The sequence below is a fragment of the Heterodontus francisci genome, chromosome 4, assembly GCF_036365525.1.
Source record: "Heterodontus francisci isolate sHetFra1 chromosome 4, sHetFra1.hap1, whole genome shotgun sequence".
Classification (NCBI taxonomy): domain Eukaryota; kingdom Metazoa; phylum Chordata; class Chondrichthyes; order Heterodontiformes; family Heterodontidae; genus Heterodontus; species Heterodontus francisci.
Window position 1 is genome coordinate 39705605 of NC_090374.1, and position 21918 is coordinate 39727522.

The 21918-nt window shown below is 43.8% G+C and overlaps 1 protein-coding gene across 2 annotated transcripts in view; it reads right to left on the reverse strand.

The window, feature by feature from the left end:
- Positions 1–4094: 4094 nt before the first annotated feature.
- enpp6 (ectonucleotide pyrophosphatase/phosphodiesterase 6) overlaps positions 4095–21918 on the reverse strand; it is an 86946-nt gene continuing 69122 nt past the window's right edge. For both annotated transcript variants that reach the window (XM_068029382.1, XM_068029383.1), the window contains one exon: positions 4095–9639. In XM_068029382.1, coding sequence (XP_067885483.1) covers positions 9434–9639 — 206 coding nt within the window. In that variant the 3' untranslated portion in view covers positions 4095–9433. The remainder of the gene's footprint in view (positions 9640–21918) is intronic.

The window sequence follows — 21918 nt, forward strand, 5'->3', positions numbered from 1 at the left end:
TCCATTGACTTCAATAAAACCGGATATCAGACTGGGTGTAGAGTAGGTGGCCAATGCAATACTGCCGGTTTTGTGGTCTCACCCAAAATGAATTTCTACCCCCATACGCATAAAAAAATCCAAAAAATATGTCAATGTCCCCAAGTGCCAAAGAAGGCAATCCTCCTTGCACCCACCTCCATTAAACTGGGAGGTTTGGGTGCTGGGATAGTCCATTATTTGCCCAAAGAGCCCAAAGAACCCCTCTATTCAAAAAGTGGGGGAGGCAGAAAACAGGTAGCTAGAGGCCAGATAGCTTGACGTCTGTCGTGGGGAAGGTGTTAGAATCGATCATTCGGGACGCTATAGCTGGGCAATTAGAAAAATTCAAGGTAATCGGGAATAGTCAGCATGGCTTTGTGAAAGGGAAATCATGTTTAACCAATTTATTGGAGTTCTTTGATGGAGTATCAGGCGCTGTGGATAAAGGGGAAACATAGAATCACAGAAAATAGGAGCAGGAGTAGGCCATTCGGCCCTTCGAGCCTGCTCCGCCATTCATTATGATCAGGGCTGATCATCCAACTCAGTAACCTATTCCCGCTTTCACCCCATACCCTTTGATCCCTTTAGACCCAAGAGCTATATCTAACTCCTTCTTGAAAACATACAATGTTTTGGCCTCATCTGCTTTCTGTGGTAGCGAATTCCACAGGCTCACCACTCTCTGGGTGAAGAAATTTCTCCTCATCTCAGTCCTGAAAGGTTTACCCCGTATCTTTAGACTATGACCCCTGGTTCTGGACTTCCCCACCATCGGGAACATCCTTCCTGCATCTACCCTGTCAAGTCCTCTTAGAATTTTATAGGTTTCTATGAGATTCCCCCTCACTCTTCTGAACTCCAGCGAATATAATCCTAACTGACTCAATCTCTCCTCATACGTCAGTCCCGCCATCCCAGGAATCAGTCTGGTAAACCTTCGCTGCACTCCCTCTATAGCAAGAACATCCTTCCTCAGATAAGGAGACCAAAACTGCACACAATATTCCAGGTGTGGCCTCACCAAGGCCCTGTATAATTGCAGCAGAACATCCCTGCTCCTGTACTCGAATCCTCTCGCTATGAAGGCCAACAGACCATTTGCCTTTTTTACCGCCTATTGCACCTGCATGCTTTCCTTCAGCGACTGGTGTACGAGAACACCCCGGTCTCGCTGCATATTCCCCTCTCTCAGTTTATAGCCGTTCAGATAATAATCTACCTTCCTGTTTTTGCTACCAAAGTGGATAACCTCACATTTATCCACATTATACTGCATCTGCCATGCATTAGCCCACTCACTCAACTTGTCCAAATCACCCTGAAACCTCTCTGCATCCTCCTCACAACTCACCCTCCCACCCAGTTTTGTGTAATCTGCAAATTTGGAGATATTACTTCCCTCATCTAAATCATTAATGGGTATTGTGGATAGTTGGAGTCTTAGCACAAATCCCTGCGGTACCCCACTAGTCACTTCCTGACATTTGGAAAAAGACCCATTTATCCCTACTCTTTGTTTCCTGTTCGCCAACCAATTTTCTATCCATCACAATACACTACCCCCAATCCCCTGCGCTTTTAATTTTACATGCTAATCTCTTATGTGGGACTCTGTCGAAAGCCTTCTGAAAGTCCAAATAAACCATATCCACTGACTCCCCCTCATCAACTCTACTAGTTACATCCTCGAAGAATTCTAGTAGATTTGTCAAGCATGACTTCCCTTTCGTAAATCCATGCTGACTCTGCCCGATTCTACCACTGTTCTCTAAGTGCTGTGCTATAAAATCTTTGATAATGGACTATAGAATTTTCTCCCCTACTGATGTCAGGCTGACTGGTCTATAAATCCCTGTTTTCTCTCTACCTCCCTTTTCAAATAGTGGGAGCCTGTTGACGTACTGTACTTGGATTTCCAGAAGGCATTTGACAAGGTGCCACAAAGAAGGTTATTGCGCAAAGTAGGAACTCATAGTGCAGGGGGTAACGTATTAGCATGGATAGAAGATTGGTTGGCTGGCGGAAAACAGAGATGTGACAAGTGGAGTCCCACAGGGGTCTGTGCTGGGGCCTCAACTTTTTACAATTTATATCAATGACTTAGATGAGGGGATTGATGAGATGGTAGCAAAATTTGTAGATGACACAAAGATAGGTAGGAAAATAAGTTGTGAAGAGGACATAAGGAGGTTGCAGAACACTATCAATAGGTTGAGTAAGTGGGTAAAAATCTGTCAGATGGGGTATAATGTGGGAAAATGTGAAGTTGTTCACTTCGGAAGGAAGAATAAAAAAGCAGAGTATTACTTAAATGGGGAACGACTGCAGAATTCCAGGGTGCAGAGGGATCTAGGTGTTCCAGTGCATGAGTCACAACAAGTTAGTCTGCAGGTACAGCAAGTAATACAGAAGGCTAATGGAATGCTATCTTTTATTATGAGAAGAATTGAAAATAGAAGTAAGGATGTTATGCTTCAATTATACAGGGCATTGGTGAGATCACATCTCGAATACTGTGTGCAGTTTTGATCTCCTTATTTATGGCAGGATGTAAATGCGTTGGAGATGGTTCAGAGGAGGTTTACTAGATTGATACCCGGAATGAGCAGGTTGTCTTATGAGGAAAGGTTGGATAGACTGGGCTTGTTTTCACTGGAGTTTAACAGAGTGAGGGGAGACTAGATTGAAGTATATAAGATCCGAGTACACGTAGGTGGGTTGCTGGGATCTTTTCTGAAGCAATTCCTTTCAGGTGGCATGAAGAATTAATCTGGCAGGCTTTCCAGGAACCTCTCAGGAGAAATGCAGCATCAGGGGTTTTAGCTCTCACATACTGGATTTGCAGGGGTTTTTCAAAGAGGTAGAGAAAGAGGAGCTGGATATTTTTCAGTAGGCTACAAATCCAACTGCTTTCAACACTGTGCACATCCCAGCTGAACCAAAACAATATCCCAAAAGCAAAACCTTCTGAGCAACATAAATCATGACATGTCACTTCTCTGTAAACATCTCCCCCAAATCACCATGGTTTCTGTTGTTTATTGAGTTTAAGGTATGTGACATCTGGTAAAGGTTTGTGTTCAAACAAGGCCTCTCAGTAACACTTGGAAAAAAAACACATCCATGGAATCGTTTCATTTTCCCAAAGGAACCTATGTCTATAATTCTAAGATACGAGTCCTCAAACAAAAAAATTTTAATGGAAGCACTTTCATAACAACGCAAACTTAAATTCCTTTCAACTTGCATCTCCATATGTGGCTGTTTACTTTTAAGCAGTTGCATTCCTTTAATGGCTAAGGAAATGCTGAATCTTTCCTCGTATGTTGAGCTCCCAGCTGCTCGCCCAATCTAGGCTGGAGCTTGATCTGCGTACATACTGAGGAGGCCCCCAGAAGATCTCGACATGGTCAGTCCTTTGTGACTTGAAAGCTTGCTAGTGTTCCTTTCCCATCAATCTCAGCATCAAAAATAGATAATCTAACCTCGAGTCACGATGAATGATTTCACAATCCCATGCTCCAGCTTTCTGACCTGGATTTTCATCAAGCCCAGCTCTCCTTTGGTAGAACAGGGTTATGGAATTGCCCGTTGGAGGAATTCTCACCCCATGGCTCCTGTGACAAAGAAATGCTGCTTGTGGAAAGCAGACGGGGTTAAATCGTGGAGACATGAGATGGATGGGTAGAATGGAATTTCGGCTGATAGCCTTTGGGCTAACAGAATAAATAGGTGGAGTATAATCCATGATAGAATACAACATGCTTTTTAAAAGATGCGGCCATTATTGGCTTTATATATTCTGTTCTTTCTTATATTGATAAGAATTGATAAGAAGTGGGAAAAAGAAAATCAAGTCACCAACATAAGCTCGTTGTTACAAATGTAACAGAATGCAACTACCTCTTGTAAAATGAAACAAACATTTTGCAATAAATTTCATGGCAAGTGATCCATTCTTTTCAGTGGCATTTTTTAATTAAGACAAACATTTTTTCAAGATGCTAATCATTACAAAGCAACTGCTTATAAGTTTAAACAGTAAAATTGACAAACTTTTAACAATTAACAATCCAGTTATCAACTTTATTTCACATTTTTCCCTGAAAGAAAAAAGTTGTTTTTCACCTTGATATAGTAGACCTATATATTCATGATAATTCTATATGTTGAACAGTAGATTAACCCACTTCAAATCCAGTGTGGACATTAGATGGGAGTTGGACAAGGTGCACAGGGCCTATTCCACCTATCCTTGGGATGTATTTCCAAATTTAGGCAGAATCTATCCATTGGCCCAGAGAAGGGATGGGGCTCACCGCTGACCTTGAGAAACGCTGCCCACAAAGATTTGGTGGGTTCCAGAGCACTAGTTTTCCCTATTACAAAGTGACTTTGAATCTGGCACCATCAATAGGTAATCTTTGGCGTTCAGCAACAGTGAATTCATCAAGCAAGCTGATCAGCCAATCAGATTAAATAATTCTCATAAACAGCAAACCAAGAGTTAAAAATCACGGATTGCAATTCGCTTTTTAATTATTTTACAGGAAGTGAAATAATGGTTGGGACATACACATCAGATTAAGACAGAAACTGAAATACCACAAATAAACTTCAAAAAATAAAATAAAAATAACCTGAACGGAACAGGACCAACATCTTGAGAGGTTTGCTGGTCCTGTTGGAGGGGGAGGAGGTTAAACTAAGTTGGCAGGAGGATGGGATGAAAGCATGGCTACCCGACCTCATAACCCCATACCCTCGAGTGGGGCAAGGAAGCCCATAGTGATTCTCAGGTACACAGGGGCCACTAGATCCCTTTTACTGGAAAAATGCCTGACCTTTCCCCCAGAGAGTGCAGTGAACACCAGAATGGTGGTGAATGGTATTGGAGGGCAGTGTATGCCTGTACCTGTACACCGGGTGCACCTGGAGTGCGACCTAGGTTTGGGACCAGTGACTGTAGGGATTGTCCCTAGTTAGCCTGTGAATGGGGTTGACCTGCTCCTAGGTAATGATCTGGCAGGGGTGAAGGTAGTAACCCCTCTAGTAGTGTAAGAAAGACCGCAAGAGGTCAGAGAGACAGGCCAGTGGCAGGAGACGACTCCCTGCAGAGTCCCTGAATGTGTAGTGAATCAGGCCATGATCAAACCAGCTCTCCCAGAGGAGACTGAATTAGCACTGCAGGCAGATGACCATGAGGTCTGCTTGTTCGAGACTTTCTTTGGAAAGTTAGGAGACCCAAGGAATGAATTAAATGGATTTTCCCTAGCTAAGGCTCAGCGAGCCGACACAGTATTGCATGAGTTAGCACAGGCTGCCCAATCTGAAAGTGAAGCAGAGGGAGTCCCTGCGTGCTACTATTTAAAGAATGAGGTACTGATGAGGAAATTGAGTTCTCCTCACAGACCTGAGGGCACGGAGTGGACAGTAGTTCACCAGTTAGTGGTGCCACAGAGGTACCAGGGAGAAATATTAAGAAGGGCCCATGAGACTACAGTAGCTGTACATGCCGGTATACAAAAGACCAAAGGCCGCAAAAGACAGCAGTTGGACAGGCCAAAACTCCACAAAGATGTGGTGGAGTACTGCAGGCGTTGCCACATGTGCCAGATTGAGGAGAAACCCCAGCCTACAGTGAAACCCCCACCCCTAAGTCTTGTACCGATGTTAGGAGGGCCCTCCAGCAGAGGTGAACTGTAAGGGACCCCCGCGAGAACAAAAGGGCAGGCATATGGCTGGAAAAAGTTTAGAAAGATAAGGGGAAAATGTGACCAAGAGGGCAGATTAAAGGAAGTCCGGGAGGAATCCTGGATGAAAACCCCTACTGTCTGGTCAGCCAACCCTGAAAAATGTGAAAATTTAGACCCCACATCCTCCTATGTAAATGCAGACACTAGAAGCATCTCACCAGAGTTGCTAACAGCATTTACAGGAACATGCAGAGGCAAAAAGAGACCTCTAGGGGGCACAGAAACCATGAGGGTAATGCCTCACCTAGTCAAAGTGTCACAGGAGAGTGCAGTCACGTCTGCACATATGCAGGTAGGAGTGTCCCAGGGAACAAATGGGAGATTAACAAAGAATCCTCATCTACAGTCAGAGAATAAGGGAACCACCCATCCCCTGAAGTCAAAAGTCTTTGCATGACTCAGACAGTTCAGGATAGACCTGCCTAATACTCCTGGGGGGAAAAAATGACCTCAACAGGAACAAAACCCTAAGCAGTCATGGCAATGGGCAAACTGAAGAAAAGCTTCTCCAAAGAACCACATGGCTACTGGGATGCCAGAAAAAGGGGATATTAAAGCAACACTGGCACCCAGAAAAGACAATTTTAATAAGCTTTAAGATTGATGAATGAATGGAAATGAAAGAGAGAAATACATGTTTTTTTCCTTCTGTATCTTACATTTCTCTTAAACCTTTTAATGAAATGCACCGTTTTTTTTTTCAAATTGCATTTCATTCCCCTGGGTGTGGAGGCATCATGTAGGCCCCCATCTGCCAAGAATGGGGCACAGATATTTCGCCACATGGATATTAAATTTTAAAATTGTTGCTGGGAAGAAAAGAAGGCCTATTACAAGGGGTTGCCAAGCCCCTGACTGGAAAGACATTTGCATAGTAACAGACAGTGCCTGGAAAGGACAAAGGGGCAAACCCTGATCCAATTAAACCCACAATGGATTTTTGATTACCAGACATTGAAGGTGGAGAGGTTAGCATTCCAGGTTAACTGCTAAAATGGCTGAATACACAAATAGACGTGATCAGACCAGTTTAGTCCCATGACTAACTGGCTGTTGGAGTTTTTTGAATTTGAACTTGCCACAGAGAATTTGAACTCAGAAAACTGTTTGCTCCTGGACTGAAAAGACTTCTCTCCTGTCTGCTCCCATCTCTTTCTCACGGAACTGAAGACCCATTGAAGACACATGAACCCCAAGAGAGAAAAGTCTCCTACAGTGAACAAGGTTTAAGAAGAATACTGGGCCCCAACGAAAAGCAAGACTACCTACAAAAGGACTACAATGAGCTCAAAGCACAGTAACAAGAAACTCTTCTGATATTGCCTCAAACCTCTCTACTTTTTCTTCTGCTCTTTTCTGTCTCTGTTTGCATGTGCGTATCGCCTATGCATGCTAAAGTGGGGCATGGTGTGTATTCGTAGGCGTTAACCGACTTAGCGTTTAAATTTAAGTTTTAATAAATTTCACTTTTCTTCTTTAAACCTAAGAAGGTCTATTTGTGCTCATTTTTTTGCCTTATAATTGGAAAGCGGTGAAAAAGGATTCACCAAGGGAGAGCTCAAAACACAGTGTGTTTAAAAATTAAATCATGTTATAATAAGACCAGGTGAAAGATGAAAGAGACCCCTAGACACCTTTCTCACCTGGCTGTAACAATATCCAACTAAGTGAGTTTTGCCATTTATTCCTAAAAGGACAGGATGTTATTTTTGTGAAGAGTCTGGCTTTCCCACACCAGGACCTTTGTTATACCAGATTGTGGAGCAGGCTGGCAGACTAACTGGAATCTTTAGTTGTATGCAGACCTCCTTCCAGATTGATAGCATTATTATAACCACAGATATTGTATGAGGGGCAGGTTAAATGGGGTGGGCTTGGAGAGTATAGGTTGGGAAACTTCAGCAGCATACCAATATGGGTTTAGTGATACGTTGCATTCCAGGCCATAATAGCCAAGAGTTGAGCCACTCAGAAGTAGCATTTAAGGTCTGCTAGGCCCAGTCCACCTTCAATGTAGGCTTCTTCATGGTCATCTGGAATAATTAGATGACCTGAAGAAGTACATTCATCTTTAGTATTCTTCCCCCCCTGAGAAGTGATTCTGGTAAACTGTGCTCCCTGTATTTGTGAATATGATTGCTATGTGTGGAGCACATTTTCATTTCTTCAAGGTTGAAAATGTCAGGGGTTACTGTTAGACTCAGGATCTAACCATGGAAAGACATAGGATTCCCATATTTATTCCAGAGCACCTTGTGTTGGGGACATGCCATTCATTTTGGCATAATTAGGTTGCTAACTTGGAAGTTGGTCAAGCCCCTGGACTTGGAAGATGATACTTCGCACTGGTTAGCACCGCAGCCTCACAGCTCCAGCAGCCCGGGTTCGGTTCTGGGTACTGCCTGTGCGGAGTTTGCAAGTTTTCCCTGTGACCTGTGTGGGTTTCCTCCGGGTGCTCCAGTTTCCTCTCACATGCCAAAGACTTGCGGGTTGATAGGTAAATTGGCCATTATAAATTGCCCCTAGGTGCAGGTAGGTGGTAGGAGAATTGAGGGAAGGTGGGGATGTGAGAGGGAAATGGGATTAATGTGGTATTAGTATAAATGGGTGGTTGATGGTCAGCACAGACTCGGTGGGCTGAAGGGCCTGTTTCAGTGCTGTATCTCTCTATGACGGGTAGTGAGGAAATGGCAATGTAATGTAATGGTAAAGTAATATGCCATCAAGGTGCAGCATTATTCTATGTCGAATCCCACCAGCATGAATGTCTAAATTCTTGCATATGTTTCGAATGACTCTATTAAAAAAAAGAGGATGAGCATCCCTAGCTGGTGACTCATCAGAGAGAGAATGTAGGGGAGGTTCATCAGTTAGTATGTAGTCTGGAAGTGCAGTGTGAATAGAGGGTCCTGATCTAGACTCTGAATCCCTTGCTAAATAGTATTCTCTCAAATAGAGAGAAGGAAGATCCAACTGAATGTCTTCTCTACATTTCAGAAGAAAGTTGCTGTCCTCTGATCTGTTTATTCTGGGTGAGCTACATTAGGAGCTATTGTGTCCACTCAGGAGACCAGTACATTGCTTAGTATTTAAAAGTCAACATTACACAGGGATATGAACTTGTAGAGTAATGAGACCAACAACTTGCATTTATATAGTGGCTTTAACATCCAAGGTGCTTCACAGGAGCCTAATCAGACAAAAATGAAAACCAAGTTAAAGAAAGAGAAATTAGGGGGAGTGACCGAGAGCTTGTTAAAAGAGTTGTGTTTCAAGGAGGATCTTAAAGGAGGGGAGGGAGGTGATGAGGCAAAGGAATTTAGGAAGGTATTTCCAGAGCTTGGGAACCAGATGGCTGAAGGCAATCCTGCCAAAGTGAGAGGGAAAGGGTTAGAGTTAGATTAGCAGCATGATTGTCATTTCTGAGTGTGCTTGGGAGGATGCTCAAGTATTGTGTATAGTGGAACATAACATTGACATTAAACTCGGAATCAGTTTATAGCATTCAGCAGGGAGCTCATCAGGCCCTGATATTTTGACAGTGTGATTAAATGTAATTAGCACATTTAGAAATAATCAACTACAATAATCTTGCCAAAAATCATACATTTTAATTGAAACAAAAAAAATGGAACGGCAGGGCTAATGGTGCATTAGAAAAATACCCATGCCAGTGTTAATGTTAATGTGGTAACACTAACTTTTGCACTATGAGCCAAGATGGCATTGTTATTCAGCATCACCTCCACGTGAGACCAGGTACCATTGTTTGGCAATGGGTTTATTCCAACAAGATGGCACATGACGTTATATACATCAACCACCTTAATTGGAGCTGCCTTGTAGTTTGTTCTGAAATCTAAACAGTACAAAAACAGAATTAGTTGTGAAATTGTCTTACATATTTGAAAATTTTGACCAGTTACAATATCTTACAATAACGATTTTTAAAAAAATTCATTCATGGGATGTGGGCATCACCGGCTAGGTCAGCATTTATTGCCCATCCCTAATTGCCCTTGAGAAGGTGGTAGTGAGCTGCCTTCTTGAACCGCTGAGGTCCATGTGGGGCAGGTACACCCACAGTGCTGTTAGGGAGTTCCAGGATTTTGACCCAGTGACAGTGAAGGAATGGCAATATAGTTCCAAGTCAGGATGGCGTGTGGCTTGGACTGGAACTTGCTGGTAGTGGTGTTGCCATGCATCTGCTGCCCTTATCCTTCGAGGTGGTAGAGGTCGCAGGTTTGGAAGGTGCTGTCTAAGGAGCCTTGGTGCGTTGCTGCAGTGCATCTTGTAGATGGTACACACTGCTACCACTGTGCATCGGTTGTGGAGGGAGTGAATGTTTGTAGATGGGGTGCCAATCAAGTGGGCTGCTTTGTCCTGGATGGTGTTGAGCTTTTTGAGTGCTTTTGGAGCTGCACCCATCCACACAAGTGGACAATACTTCATCACACTCCCTACTTGTGCCTACTTGGACAGGCTTTGGGGAGGCAGGAGGTGAGTATACGATATGTTCTGGTGAAAAGTTAATTCATATACACATGCAAGGAATTGCTTTGGCAGACTTTGATGTGTGTGATATTTACAAAGGCCTTTATTTAGTTTGCTTTCATATTAGTTGTAAACATGCTGTTCTATTGAATGAGCAGTGATGAAGAAATGGCGATTTATTTCCAAGTTAGGATAATTTGTGATTTAGAGGGGAACTTGGAGGTTAAGGTGTTCCCATTGCATTCTGCTCATTCTTCTTGATGGCAAAGGTCTCAGGAAAGGATGTGCTGTAACAAGATGTTTGGTGAGTTGCTGCATTGTATCCTGTATGTTAATTGGACATTAGTTGTATTTAATTGGATGTAGGTGGTGGACATTTACTGGGGATTCACTTGTATTGCTACAAATAGGAACAGATTGAAAGTGTGGTGGTTGGGTTAGGAGGTACATGTTTGCCATGTATATCTCTGTAAATAAATTTCTATAGAAGTGTGTAAAGACTGGCTCCAGTTCTATCCTACACCACCTAGCTTTCTGGATTAGAACACTAGATCTTATGTACTGCAGCGTGAAGTGAATCAATATTGATTCAATAACAGGGACACCAATTAACCAAACTGCTCTGTCCTGAATGGAATCAAGCATCTTGAGCATTGTTGCAGCTGCACCAGATGGGCAAAGGGTAAATATTCCATCACGCTCCCAATGAGCCTTGTACATGGTGGAGAGGCTCTGTGGCATCAGGGAGTGAGCCACTCATCGCAGACTACCCAGCCTCTGCCCTGCCTTTGGAGCCACGGTTTGGATATAGCTTTTCCAGATAGGTTTCTGGTCAATGTTGACCAGAGGAATTTCCAGAATGTACAGCCTAGAGTTCTTAATACATAGCTGCCAATGGTTTGGTGAGGAAGTGGAGGATGCCCAAGAGGTCATAGTTGGAGGATTGCAAAGTTCTTGCAGGATTATTGGACTAAAAGGGGATTAGAATTTTAAAATTGTTGGTGGGCCAGGGGTGATGGGCGAATGGGACTCGATGTAGGTTAGAATACAGGCACCAGAGTTTTGGATGAGTTCAAGTTTATGGAGAGTGGCAGATCAACCAGGAGATCATTAGAATAGTTGAGTCTGGAGATTAAAAAAGGACATGGATGCAGTTTCCAGCAGCAGATGGACCGAGGCATGATGGAGACAGGTGATATTATGGTGGGAGAGGGAAGGTAGGCAGAGAGGATACGGGGTCAGAAACTCAGCTTAGTGTCAAATAGCACACCAAGGCTGTGAATGAGTCTAGTGCAGCCTGAGACAATGACAGAGAAGTGGATGGAATTGGTAGCAAGGGAACAGTGTGGTGATGGCTGAAGATAATGGCTTCAGTCTTCACAATGTTTAATTGGAAGTTATTTTCACTGATCCAGGACAGAATGTCGGATAAGCCCTCAACAACACAGAGGCAGTGTAGGATTAGGAGAAGTGGTGGTGAGTGTCATTATTGTGCATGGGAATCTCATGTTTTGTGCTCAGATGATGTCACCAAGGGCAGCATGTAGATGAGAAACAGGAGGGGTCCAAGGATCGATCCTTGGGCAATTCCAGAGTTAACAATGCAGTGGTGGGAAGAGAAGCCATTGCAGGAGATTCTCTGGCTACGACTGGATATGTAAGATTGGAATCAGGCAAGGGCAATAACACTCAGCTGGATAATGGAGGAGAGGCACAGGAGGAGGATGATATCAGAAGGCATTCGATAAGGTGCCACACAATAGATTGTTTCACAAGATCAGGGCTCATGGGCTTGGGGTTAATATATTAGCATGTCATTGAGTAGGAATAAATGGGTCAGTTTCAGGATGGCAAGATGTAACTAATGGAGTGTCACAAGGATCAGTACTTGGGCCTCAGTGACTTAGACGAGGGAACCAAGTTTGCTGATGCTAAAAAGCGAGGTGAGAAAGTAGGCTGCAAAGGGATATAGACTAGCTGACTGATTGGTCAAGAAGGTGGCAGATACAGTATAATATGGGGAAGTGTGAAATTGCCACTTTGGTAGGAAAAATGGAAAAGCAAAATATTTTTCAAAAGGTGAGGGATTAGTAAATGTTGGGATTCAGGGGGATTTGAGTGCCCTTGCACAGGAATCACAGAAAGTTAACATGCAGGCAGAGCAAATAATTAGGAAGACAAATGGCATGTTAACCTTTATTGCAAGGGAGTCTTGTTACAATCACATAATACAATTGTAATCTCCTAACTAAGGAAGTATGGAAGGAATTTGTTTGTGTAGTGGTGCTATGTAGACTTACATTGATTTCCTACGGAAAGGCAGCACGTAGACGCTGTCTGTGCAGCCTGCGTGGCATTCCTTACTGATATAATTAAAGAAAGCCGTGTGGGTAGTGGCTTGTGACACTGCCTGCCCCTGGGGAATCGACACGAGTCTACATAGCGCCACTAGAAAAAAAGTTACATGAACAAATTTCTCCCCCTATATATTTGCTTTAGAGGGGGTGCAACAAAGATTCACTAGATTGATTCCTGGGATGGGAGGGTTGTCCTATGAGGAGAGATTGAGAAGAATTGGTCTATACTCACTCTATATACGCTAGAGTTTAGAAAAATGAGAGGTGATCTCATTGAAATGTAGAAAATTCTTAGAGGGCTTACCAGGTGGATGCTTTAGAAGCTGTTTCCCCTGGCTGGAGTGTCTAGAATTAGGGGTCACAGTTGCAGGATAAGGGGTCATCCACTTAGGACTAAGATGAGAAGAGAGTTCTTCACCCTAGAGGGCTGTGGAAGCAGGCTCAAGGGGCCATATGACCTATTCCTCCACCTACTTCGTATCTTCTGAACAGTGTTAAAGGCTACAGACAGGTCAAGTAGGATGAGGAGGAATTGTGCACCATGGTCACAGTCATAGGATGTGATTTGTGACATTGATTAGGGCTGTTTCAATGCTGTGGCAGGGCAATAAACTGGAGAGTTGTGGGAAAGATGGGCAAAGATTTGGGAGGTGAGAATATGTTCAAGGGCTTTGGAGATGGGGTGGTAATTTGTAAGGACAGAGGGGTCAATGATGAGTTTTTTGAGGAGCAGGGTGTTGGCGACCGATGTGAATGGGCGGGGGGGAACAGTACCTCAGGAGAGGAAAACGCTTACAATTTCAGCTATCGGGGGGCCAGACTGGGAAATTGTGATGCCAGCAGTTTGGCAGGAATAGCACCAAGAGAGCAGGAAGTGGGTCTCATGTTCAAAATGGGAAGTAGAGAGGGCTTTAAACTAAACAAGGAGGTGAGGGATCAAGCTTGAGTAGATGTAACAAATCAAGGGATAGAGTCAAGGCAGGAGAGCAGAATAGTAACATGGGAAGTGAAGGTCAGAGAATGGCAGGAAAGGACAGAGAGAAAAAACCTAATAACGCACCAACAGTCGAGACTATATGTTACAAAGATAACAAAAAGACAAAACTAAAGGCTCTGTATCTGAATGCACATAGCATTCATAACAAAGTAGACAAACTGATAGCGCATATTGAAGTAAATAAATATGATCTGATAGACATTACGGAGATGTGGCTGCAGAATGGCAAGGATTGGGCCCTGAATATTGAGGGGTATGTGACATTCAAGAAAAATAGGAAGCTAGGTAAATGTGGAGGGGTAACACTGTTAATCAAGGATGGCATTGGTGCAATAGTTAGAGATGACCTTAGTTCAGGAGATCAGGATGTAGGATTGGTTTCGATGGAGATGAGGAATAGTAGGGGAAAGAAGTCACTAGTGGGAGTGGTCTACAGGCCCTCGAACAGTAATCACAGTTGGGAGGAAGTATACAAGAAATATTAGGCGCTTGTGATAAAGCAATAATCATGGCTGATTTTAATCTACATATAGACTGGAAAAATCAGATTGGCAATAGTGTGCTGGATGAGGAGTTCATAGAATGCTTTCGAGATAGTTTCTTAGAGCAGCACGTTCTGGAACCAACCAGAGAGCAGGTTATATTAGGCTTGGCATTAGAATCATAGAAAAATTACAGCACAGAAGGAGGCCATTCAGCCTGTTGTGTCTGTGCTGGTTGAAAAATCTAGCTATCCAATCTAATTCCACCTTCCAGCACCTGGTCAATAGGTTACAGCACTTCAGATACATGAAAAGTTACCTTTAAAAGAATTGAGGGTTTCTGCCTCCACCACCATTCCTGGCAGTGAATGCCAAACACCCACCACCCTCTGGGTGAAAAAGTTTTTCCTCTAATCTTTCTACCAATGACCTTAAATCTTTGCCCCGGTAATTGACCTCTCCGCTGGGGGAAACAGGTCCTTCCTGTCTACTCTGTCTTGGCCCCTCATAATTTTGTACACCTCAATTAAGTCACCCCTCAGCCTCCTCAGTTCTAAGGAAAACAACCCTAGCCTATCCAATCTTTCAAGCCCTGGCAACATTCTTGTAAATCTCTTCCATATTCTCTCCAGAGCAATTATGTCCTTCCTGTAAAGTGGTGACCAGAACTGTATGCAATACTCCTAGGGAAGTGAGTGCAGATAGTCTCAGTCATCCCATTATCAAAAAGGAAGAGGTGTTGGGTGTCTTGCAAAACATTAAGGTAGATAAGTCCCCAGGGCCTGATGGGATCTACCCCAGAATACTGAGGGAGGCAAGGGAAGAAATTGCTGGGGCCTTGACAGAAATCTTTGCATCCTCATTGGCTACAGGTGAGGTCCCAGAGGACTGGAGAATAGCCAATGTTGTTCCTTTGTTTAAGAAGGGTAGCAAGGATAATCCAGGTAATTATAGGCTGGTGAGCCTTACGTCAGTGGTAGGGAAATTATTAGAGAGGATTCTTCGGGACAGGATTTACTCCCATTTGGAAACAAACAAACGTATTAGCGAGAGACAGCATGGTTTTGTGAAGGGGAGGTCGTGTCTTACTAATTTGATTGAGTTTTTTGAGGAAGTGGCGAAGATGATTGATGAAGGAAGGGCAGTGGATGTTATCTATATGGACTTTAGTAAAGCCTTTGACAAGGTCCCGCATGGCAGACTGGTACAAAAGGTGAAGTCACACGGGATCAGAGGTGAGCTGGCAAGATGGATACAGAACTGGCTCGGTCATAGAAGACAGAGGGTATCAGTGGATGGGTGTTTTTCTGAATGGAGGGATGTGACTAGTGGTGTTCCGTAGGGATCAGTGCTGGGACCTTTGCTGTTTGTAGTATATATAAATGATTTAGAGGAAAATGTAGCTGGTCTGATTAGTAAGTTTGCGGACAACACAAAGGTTGGTGGAGTTGCGGATAATGATGAGGATTGTCAAAGGATACAGCAGGAGATAGATCGGTTGGAGACTTGGGCGGAGAAATGAACATTAATCCGGACAAATGTGAGGTAATGCATCTTGGAAGATCTAATGCAGGTGGGAGGTATACAGTAAATGGCAGAACCCTTAGGAGTATTGACAGGCAGAGAGATCTGGGCGTACAGGTCCACAGGTCACTGAAAGTGGCAACGCAGGTGGATAAGGTAGTCAAGAAGGCATACAGCATGCTTGCCTTCATCGGTCGGGGCACAGAGTATAAAAATTGGCAAGTCATGTTGCAGCTGTACAGAACCTTAGTTAGGTCACACTTAGAATATTGCGTGCAATTCTGGTCTCCACACTACCAGAAGGACGTGGAGGCTTTGGAGAGGGTACAGAGGAGGTTTACCAGGATGTTGCCTGGTCTGGAGGGCATTAGCTATGAGTAGGGGTTGTAAAAACTCGGATTGTTTTCACTGGAACGACGGAGGTGGAGGGGCGACATGATAGAGGTTTACAAAGTTATGAGCGGCATGGACAGAGTGGATAGTCAGAAGCTTTTTCCCAGGGTGGAAGAGTCAGTTACTAGGGGACATAGGTTTAAGGTGCGAGGGGCAAAGTTTAGAGGGGATGTGCGAGGCAAGTTTTTTACATAGAGGGTGGTGAGTGCATGGAACTTGCTGCCAGGGGAGGTGGTGGAAGCATCTTGACAAATACATGAATAGGAAAGGAATAGAGGGATATGGGCCCCGGAAGTGCAGAAGGTGTTAGTTTAGGCAGGCATCAAGATCGGCGCAGGCTTGGAGGGCCGAATGGCCTGTTCCTGTACTGTACTGTTCTTTGTTCCAGCTGTGGCCTAACCAGTGTTTTATACAGTTCCAGCATTACATCCCTGCTTTTGCATTCTATACCTCAGCCAATAAAGGAAAGCATTCCATATGCCTTCTTCACCATTTTACATACCTGTCCTGCCACCTTCAGGGTCCTGTGGACATGCACTCCAAGGTTTCTCACTTCTTCTACCCCTCTCAATATCCTCCTGTTTATTGTGTATTCCCTTGCTTTCTTTGCCCTCTCCAAATGCATTACCTCACACTTGTCTGGATTGAATTCCATTTGCCACTTTTTCGCCCACTCAACCAAACCATTGATATCACTCTGGAGTCTACAACTATCCTCTTCACTATCAACTACACAGCCAATTTTTGTGTTGAAGTGGGACCAGTAGGGTAATATTCGTAGATTATTTAGCATTAGGATACGTTAACAGTCTTAGAAAGAAGATGGAAGCACTGTAGTTGTGGGAAACCAGGGCATGATGGGATGTGTGACAATGGTTATGGGAAGATGTACAACTAAGAAGTCTACATCTGCGTAAACATGTTGTCCTTGAGATAAGACGATGATTGCAGGAGGCACAGGATATTATGTGAAAACACCAAGCCTCAGGAATGGGGAGGAGATGATATGGGGGGATGATTAGTAAGAGACAATACACTGCAGTTTATTGATCAAGCTGCAGCTTTGGAATGTGTCGGGTGGGGGGGTGGGTAGGGTTAGTGTGGACAAATGAGTAATGGTTATTGTATTCTATAAATTTGCATTACAGACTGTTTCATTGAGAAGCCTCTGGATGTTTCACCAGACACCTCTCCCTTACACCGGTGTTTGAATAAACCTTTATTTATTTTAATCCCATCGACTTGAGACAAGTTATTTTTTCCACAACAATTTGACGTAGTCGGCAGGATCCTCAAGGCTCAGTCGCGGTGCCCGGTCGAATGTTGGCCTCAGAGAGTGGGTGAGTACATTTACGTTACCACCCATTAGATAGGGAGGTCAGCATTCGGGATGGGAAGCTGGCGGGCCAATTTGAGGATCTGAACCAAAAGGACAGGCCCATGGGTGGAGTAACTAAGGACAGCGCAGCGCCAGATAAACGAGGAGGTAATATAGTTCTCAGGGTTAATCAGGCGAAGGGTAGCGAGAGGTTCGCATCCACACAAAGAGTAAGAACGATCGGCGAGGAAACGAGAGGTATGTTTCCCATGTAGGAACGATTGTCGGGTAGTGAGAGGTCCGTACCCATACAAGTAGTAACGATAGTCAGATTATAAAACATCAGCCATGGCAAGTCAGAGTGGGGACCTGAAGGGTCACTCACCAAATTGATGGCAGCCAAAAACAAGTAGAACTTTTAGATAAAATAATCAGGAAGGTTGGGATCCTGGATATGTATAAAGAATGGTGGAAAGAATAGACAAAAGGAAATAATTATATTATGCAAATGCTATCTTACCATGTGTCAGTCTGAAAAGTCTGACTTAGCCAGGCTAACTCAGGAAAAGAGGCAGGTTACAAGTGTTAGAAGGGTGAAAGCCGGGGCAGGAAAGTGAGAAGTATCAGGTTGTGGTAGGAGGGACAATTTGAACAGGATGTTTTAGTGAAATTTAAAAGTGAGTAAAAACAAGTTACTGTGTCTTTGTTCGAGTCTGCATGAATGCTGGAAGCTTCCAATTGTCTGTGTAGTTGTGTGATGTGGAGCTGACAGTCATTAACTCTTTGTTGTCTGGTTTAATGGTGAAAGTATGAGTCTGTTACTTGTTCTCTTGTTCTATTCTTGCACATGTAGATTTCTGTGGGAATCCTGAGTCATGTTTTGGGTGTGAACTAGTTGAACCTGTGTGTTTTCCTTGGGCTGGGGACTGGGAACTTAAAGCAGGTTTTTGGTACTTTGAATTCATAACCCATTGCAGGAATCAATTTTTCTAAGTTGTTTGGAATTGAAATAAGTGTGAAGGTGATTGTTGAGTGTGTTCATTTCAATGTAAGATTGTGCACCCAGAAATGGAATATAAAAATTGAATTATATTTTAAATTAAAGCTTTTATTTTTATTTTAAAAGTTGGTTTTGCAACTGTGAAAAGGCAATGAACAATTTTCTAAGAGATAAGCCTCAGGCTTGGACATCTGAAGATGTCTGGTAGAAATCCAATTTGAAGTTTAAAACACTATTTTAATTGGACTAGTAGCAAACATCAGGAATTGGATATTGGTTTAAGGGAGAGAAGGAAAAACAAAAGAGTTGTGGGAAAGATTCTGTCTGTTTTAGGTTTGTTTAAGAAGCTGGTGTTAAATCTTTGTTTTAAGAATGTTAAATTTTAAAAGAGCACGTATTATTCTGTTCTAGGTGTTGTTAATGAGCATTGGTTTGAATTAAATTTAAATTTATTAAGGTTAACTGACATGTTAAGTTGGGAAGACTGGTATTTCATTAGTGACCTTCCAGATATAAGGCTCGCTCGTATATAACATTGGCAGTTTTGACTTTAAAATGTTTAGTGCTGTGATTGGAATTTGGGGTCATCTTTGTTGTATTAAAAAATTCCTTGAGGTAGGAACCTCTTACAAAATGTTAAAAGTTGGGAAACAATTGGAGTTTAATCTAAAATGCTGTCTTCCCTGATAGAGGTGTATTGAAGTTTAAGGGGGAAATCAAATTTAGACAAACGTAAAAAAAAACATTCTAGATGGTTTCTATGAATACAGAGAAATGTTGCTTTTGGGAAGAAATCAATGGAACATTAACAAAACCTGTCACCCCAGTAACACTGTTATTTGAATTTAGGATAACTTTGAGATGCAAAAAGTCCAGTGTAATTTAGCAAGTTACTTTTAAGAAATTAAAATGTCATCTCATATAAAGAACAAACAAATGGATGAAGGATAAAAGGAAATTGTAGCTCTGTGTCATGGGCACATAAGGCCAAGAAAGTGGGTGCATGGTGTGCAGCAGTCATTAGGAAAGATAAATGATCTAAGAAGGTCGGCAGTAAATAATTTGGGGTTGTTTTATCATTTTAGGGAACTGTTTTCTGAAGCAGCGATAGTGGGAGCGAGGTGTCAGCTGGGAAGGTGAGTTTCAGTTTTAAGTAACTTACCTTTTCTTCTAGCAGCTTTTTCTGAAGCAGCGATAGTGCGAGTGAGGTGTCAGCTGGGAAGGTGAGTTTCAGTTTTAAGTAACTTACCTTTTGTTTTGGCGGACACGGGGACTGCTGGGTAAATAAACCTATATATTCGGGCGGTGGCTAAACCCGAAACACTACACGTGTAGTGTCTCCCACCCATCCTCCTCCTTTAACCAAAAAAAAAAGGACTCTTGTGTGGAGGGTTTGGTAAGGTAAGGTTTTCCTTTTTTTTTAAATCTCTGTTGTCAATTTAGTGCAAAGGGGATGGAAGCTAGGGCAGTTGCATGCTCCTCTTGCAGGATGTGGGAGGTGAGGGTCACCACTGGTGTCCCTGCTGACTTCACCCGTGAGAAGTGCACCCAACTCCAGCTCCTCGCAGACCGCGTTAGGGAACTGGAGCTGGATGAACTTCGGATCATTCAGGATGCTGAGGGGGTGATAGAGAGCAGTTATAGGGAAGTAGTGACACCTAAGTTACAGGATAAAGGTAGCTGGGTCACCGTCAGGGGAGGGAAAGGGAATAGGCGCACAGTGCAGGGATCCCCTGTGGCCGTCCCCCTCAATAATAAGTATACCGTTTTGGATACAGTTGAGGGGGACGACCTACCAGGGGAAAGCCACATTGGCCAGATCTCTGGCACTGAGCCTGGCCCAGTGGCTCAGAAGGGGGGAGAATAGGAGAGCGATAGTGATAGGAGATTCAATGGTTAGAGGAACAGACAGGAGATTCTGTGGTTGCAAACGAGACTCCTGGATGGTATGTTGCCTCCCGGGTGCCAGGGTCAGGGATTTCTCGGACCGAGTCGACAGGATTCTTAAGGGGGAGGGGGAGCAGCCAGAGGTCGTGGTACATATCGGTACCAATGACATAGCTAGGAAAAGGGATGAGGACCTGAAAAGCGAATATAGGGAGTTAGGTTGGAAGCTGAAAGGCAGGACGAGCAGAGTAGTATTCTCAGGATTGTTACCGGTGCCACGTGCTAGTGAGGCTAGAAACAGAGAGCGAGTGCAGCTGAACAAGTGGCTACAGAACCGGTGTAGGAGGGAGGGATTCAGATATGTGGATCATTGGGATACCTTCTGGGGAAGGTGGGACCTGTACAAGAAGGACGGGTTGCATCTGAACTGGAGGGGCACCAATATCCTGGGCGGGAGGTTTGCTAGAGCTCTTCGGGAGGGTTTAAACTAGTTTGGCAGGGGGATGGGAACCAGAGCTACGGATCTGTGGATGGGGTAGCTGTTGAACAGGCAGATACCGAGTGCAGAGAGTCTGTGAGGAAGGTTAGACAGTTGACAGGGCAAAGTTGCAGCCAGTATGATGGGTTGAAGTGTGTCTATTTTAACGCAAGAAGTGTCAGGAATAAGGGTGATGAACTTAGAGCATGGATCAGTACTTGGAGCTACGATGTTGTGGCCATTACGGAGACGTGGATATCACAGGGGCAGGAATGGATGTTGGATGTTCCGGGGTTTAGATGTTTCAAAAGGAACAGGGAGGGAGGTAAAAGAGATGGGGGAGTGGCATTGCTAATCAGGGATAGTATCACAGCTGCAGAAAGGGAGGTCGTCGAGAAGGGTTTGTCTACTGTGTCATTATGGGTGGAAATCAGAAACAGGAAAGGAGCAGTCACTTTGTTGGGAGTTTTCTATAGACCCCCCAATAGCAACAGAGACATGGAGGAACAGATTGGGAGGCAGATTTTGGAAAGGTGCAGAAGTAACAGGGTTGTTGTCATGGGTGACTTCAACTTCCCTAATATTGATTGGAACCTCCTTAGTGCAAATAGTTTGGATGGAGCAGTTTTTGTCAGGTGTGTCCAGGAAGGTTTCCTGACTCAATATGCAGATAGGCTGGCTAGAGGGGAGACTATGTTGGACTTGGTGCTTGGCAACGAACCAGGCCAGGTGGCAGATCTATCGGTGGGACAGCATTTCGGTGATAGTGATCACAACTCCCTGACCTTTATTATAGTCATGGAGAGGGACAGGAGCAGACGGGATGGGAAAATATTTAATTGGGGGAGGGGAATTACAATGCTATTAGGCAGGAACTGGGGAGCATAAATTGGGAACAGATGTTCTCAGGGAAATGCACAACAGAAATGTGGAGGTTGTTTAGGGAGCACTTGCTGCGACTGCTGGATAGGTTTGTCCCGATGAGGCAGGGAAGGGATGGTAGGGTGAAGGAACCTTGGATGACAAGAGATGTGGAACAGCTAGTCAAGAGGAAGAAGGAAGCTTACTTAAGGTTGAGGAAGCAAGGATCAGACAGGGCTCTAGAGGGTTACATGGTAGCCATGAAGGAACAGAAGAATGGACTTAGGAGAGCTCGAAGGGGACATGAAAAAGTCTTGGCGGGTAGGATTAAGGAAAATCCCAAGGCG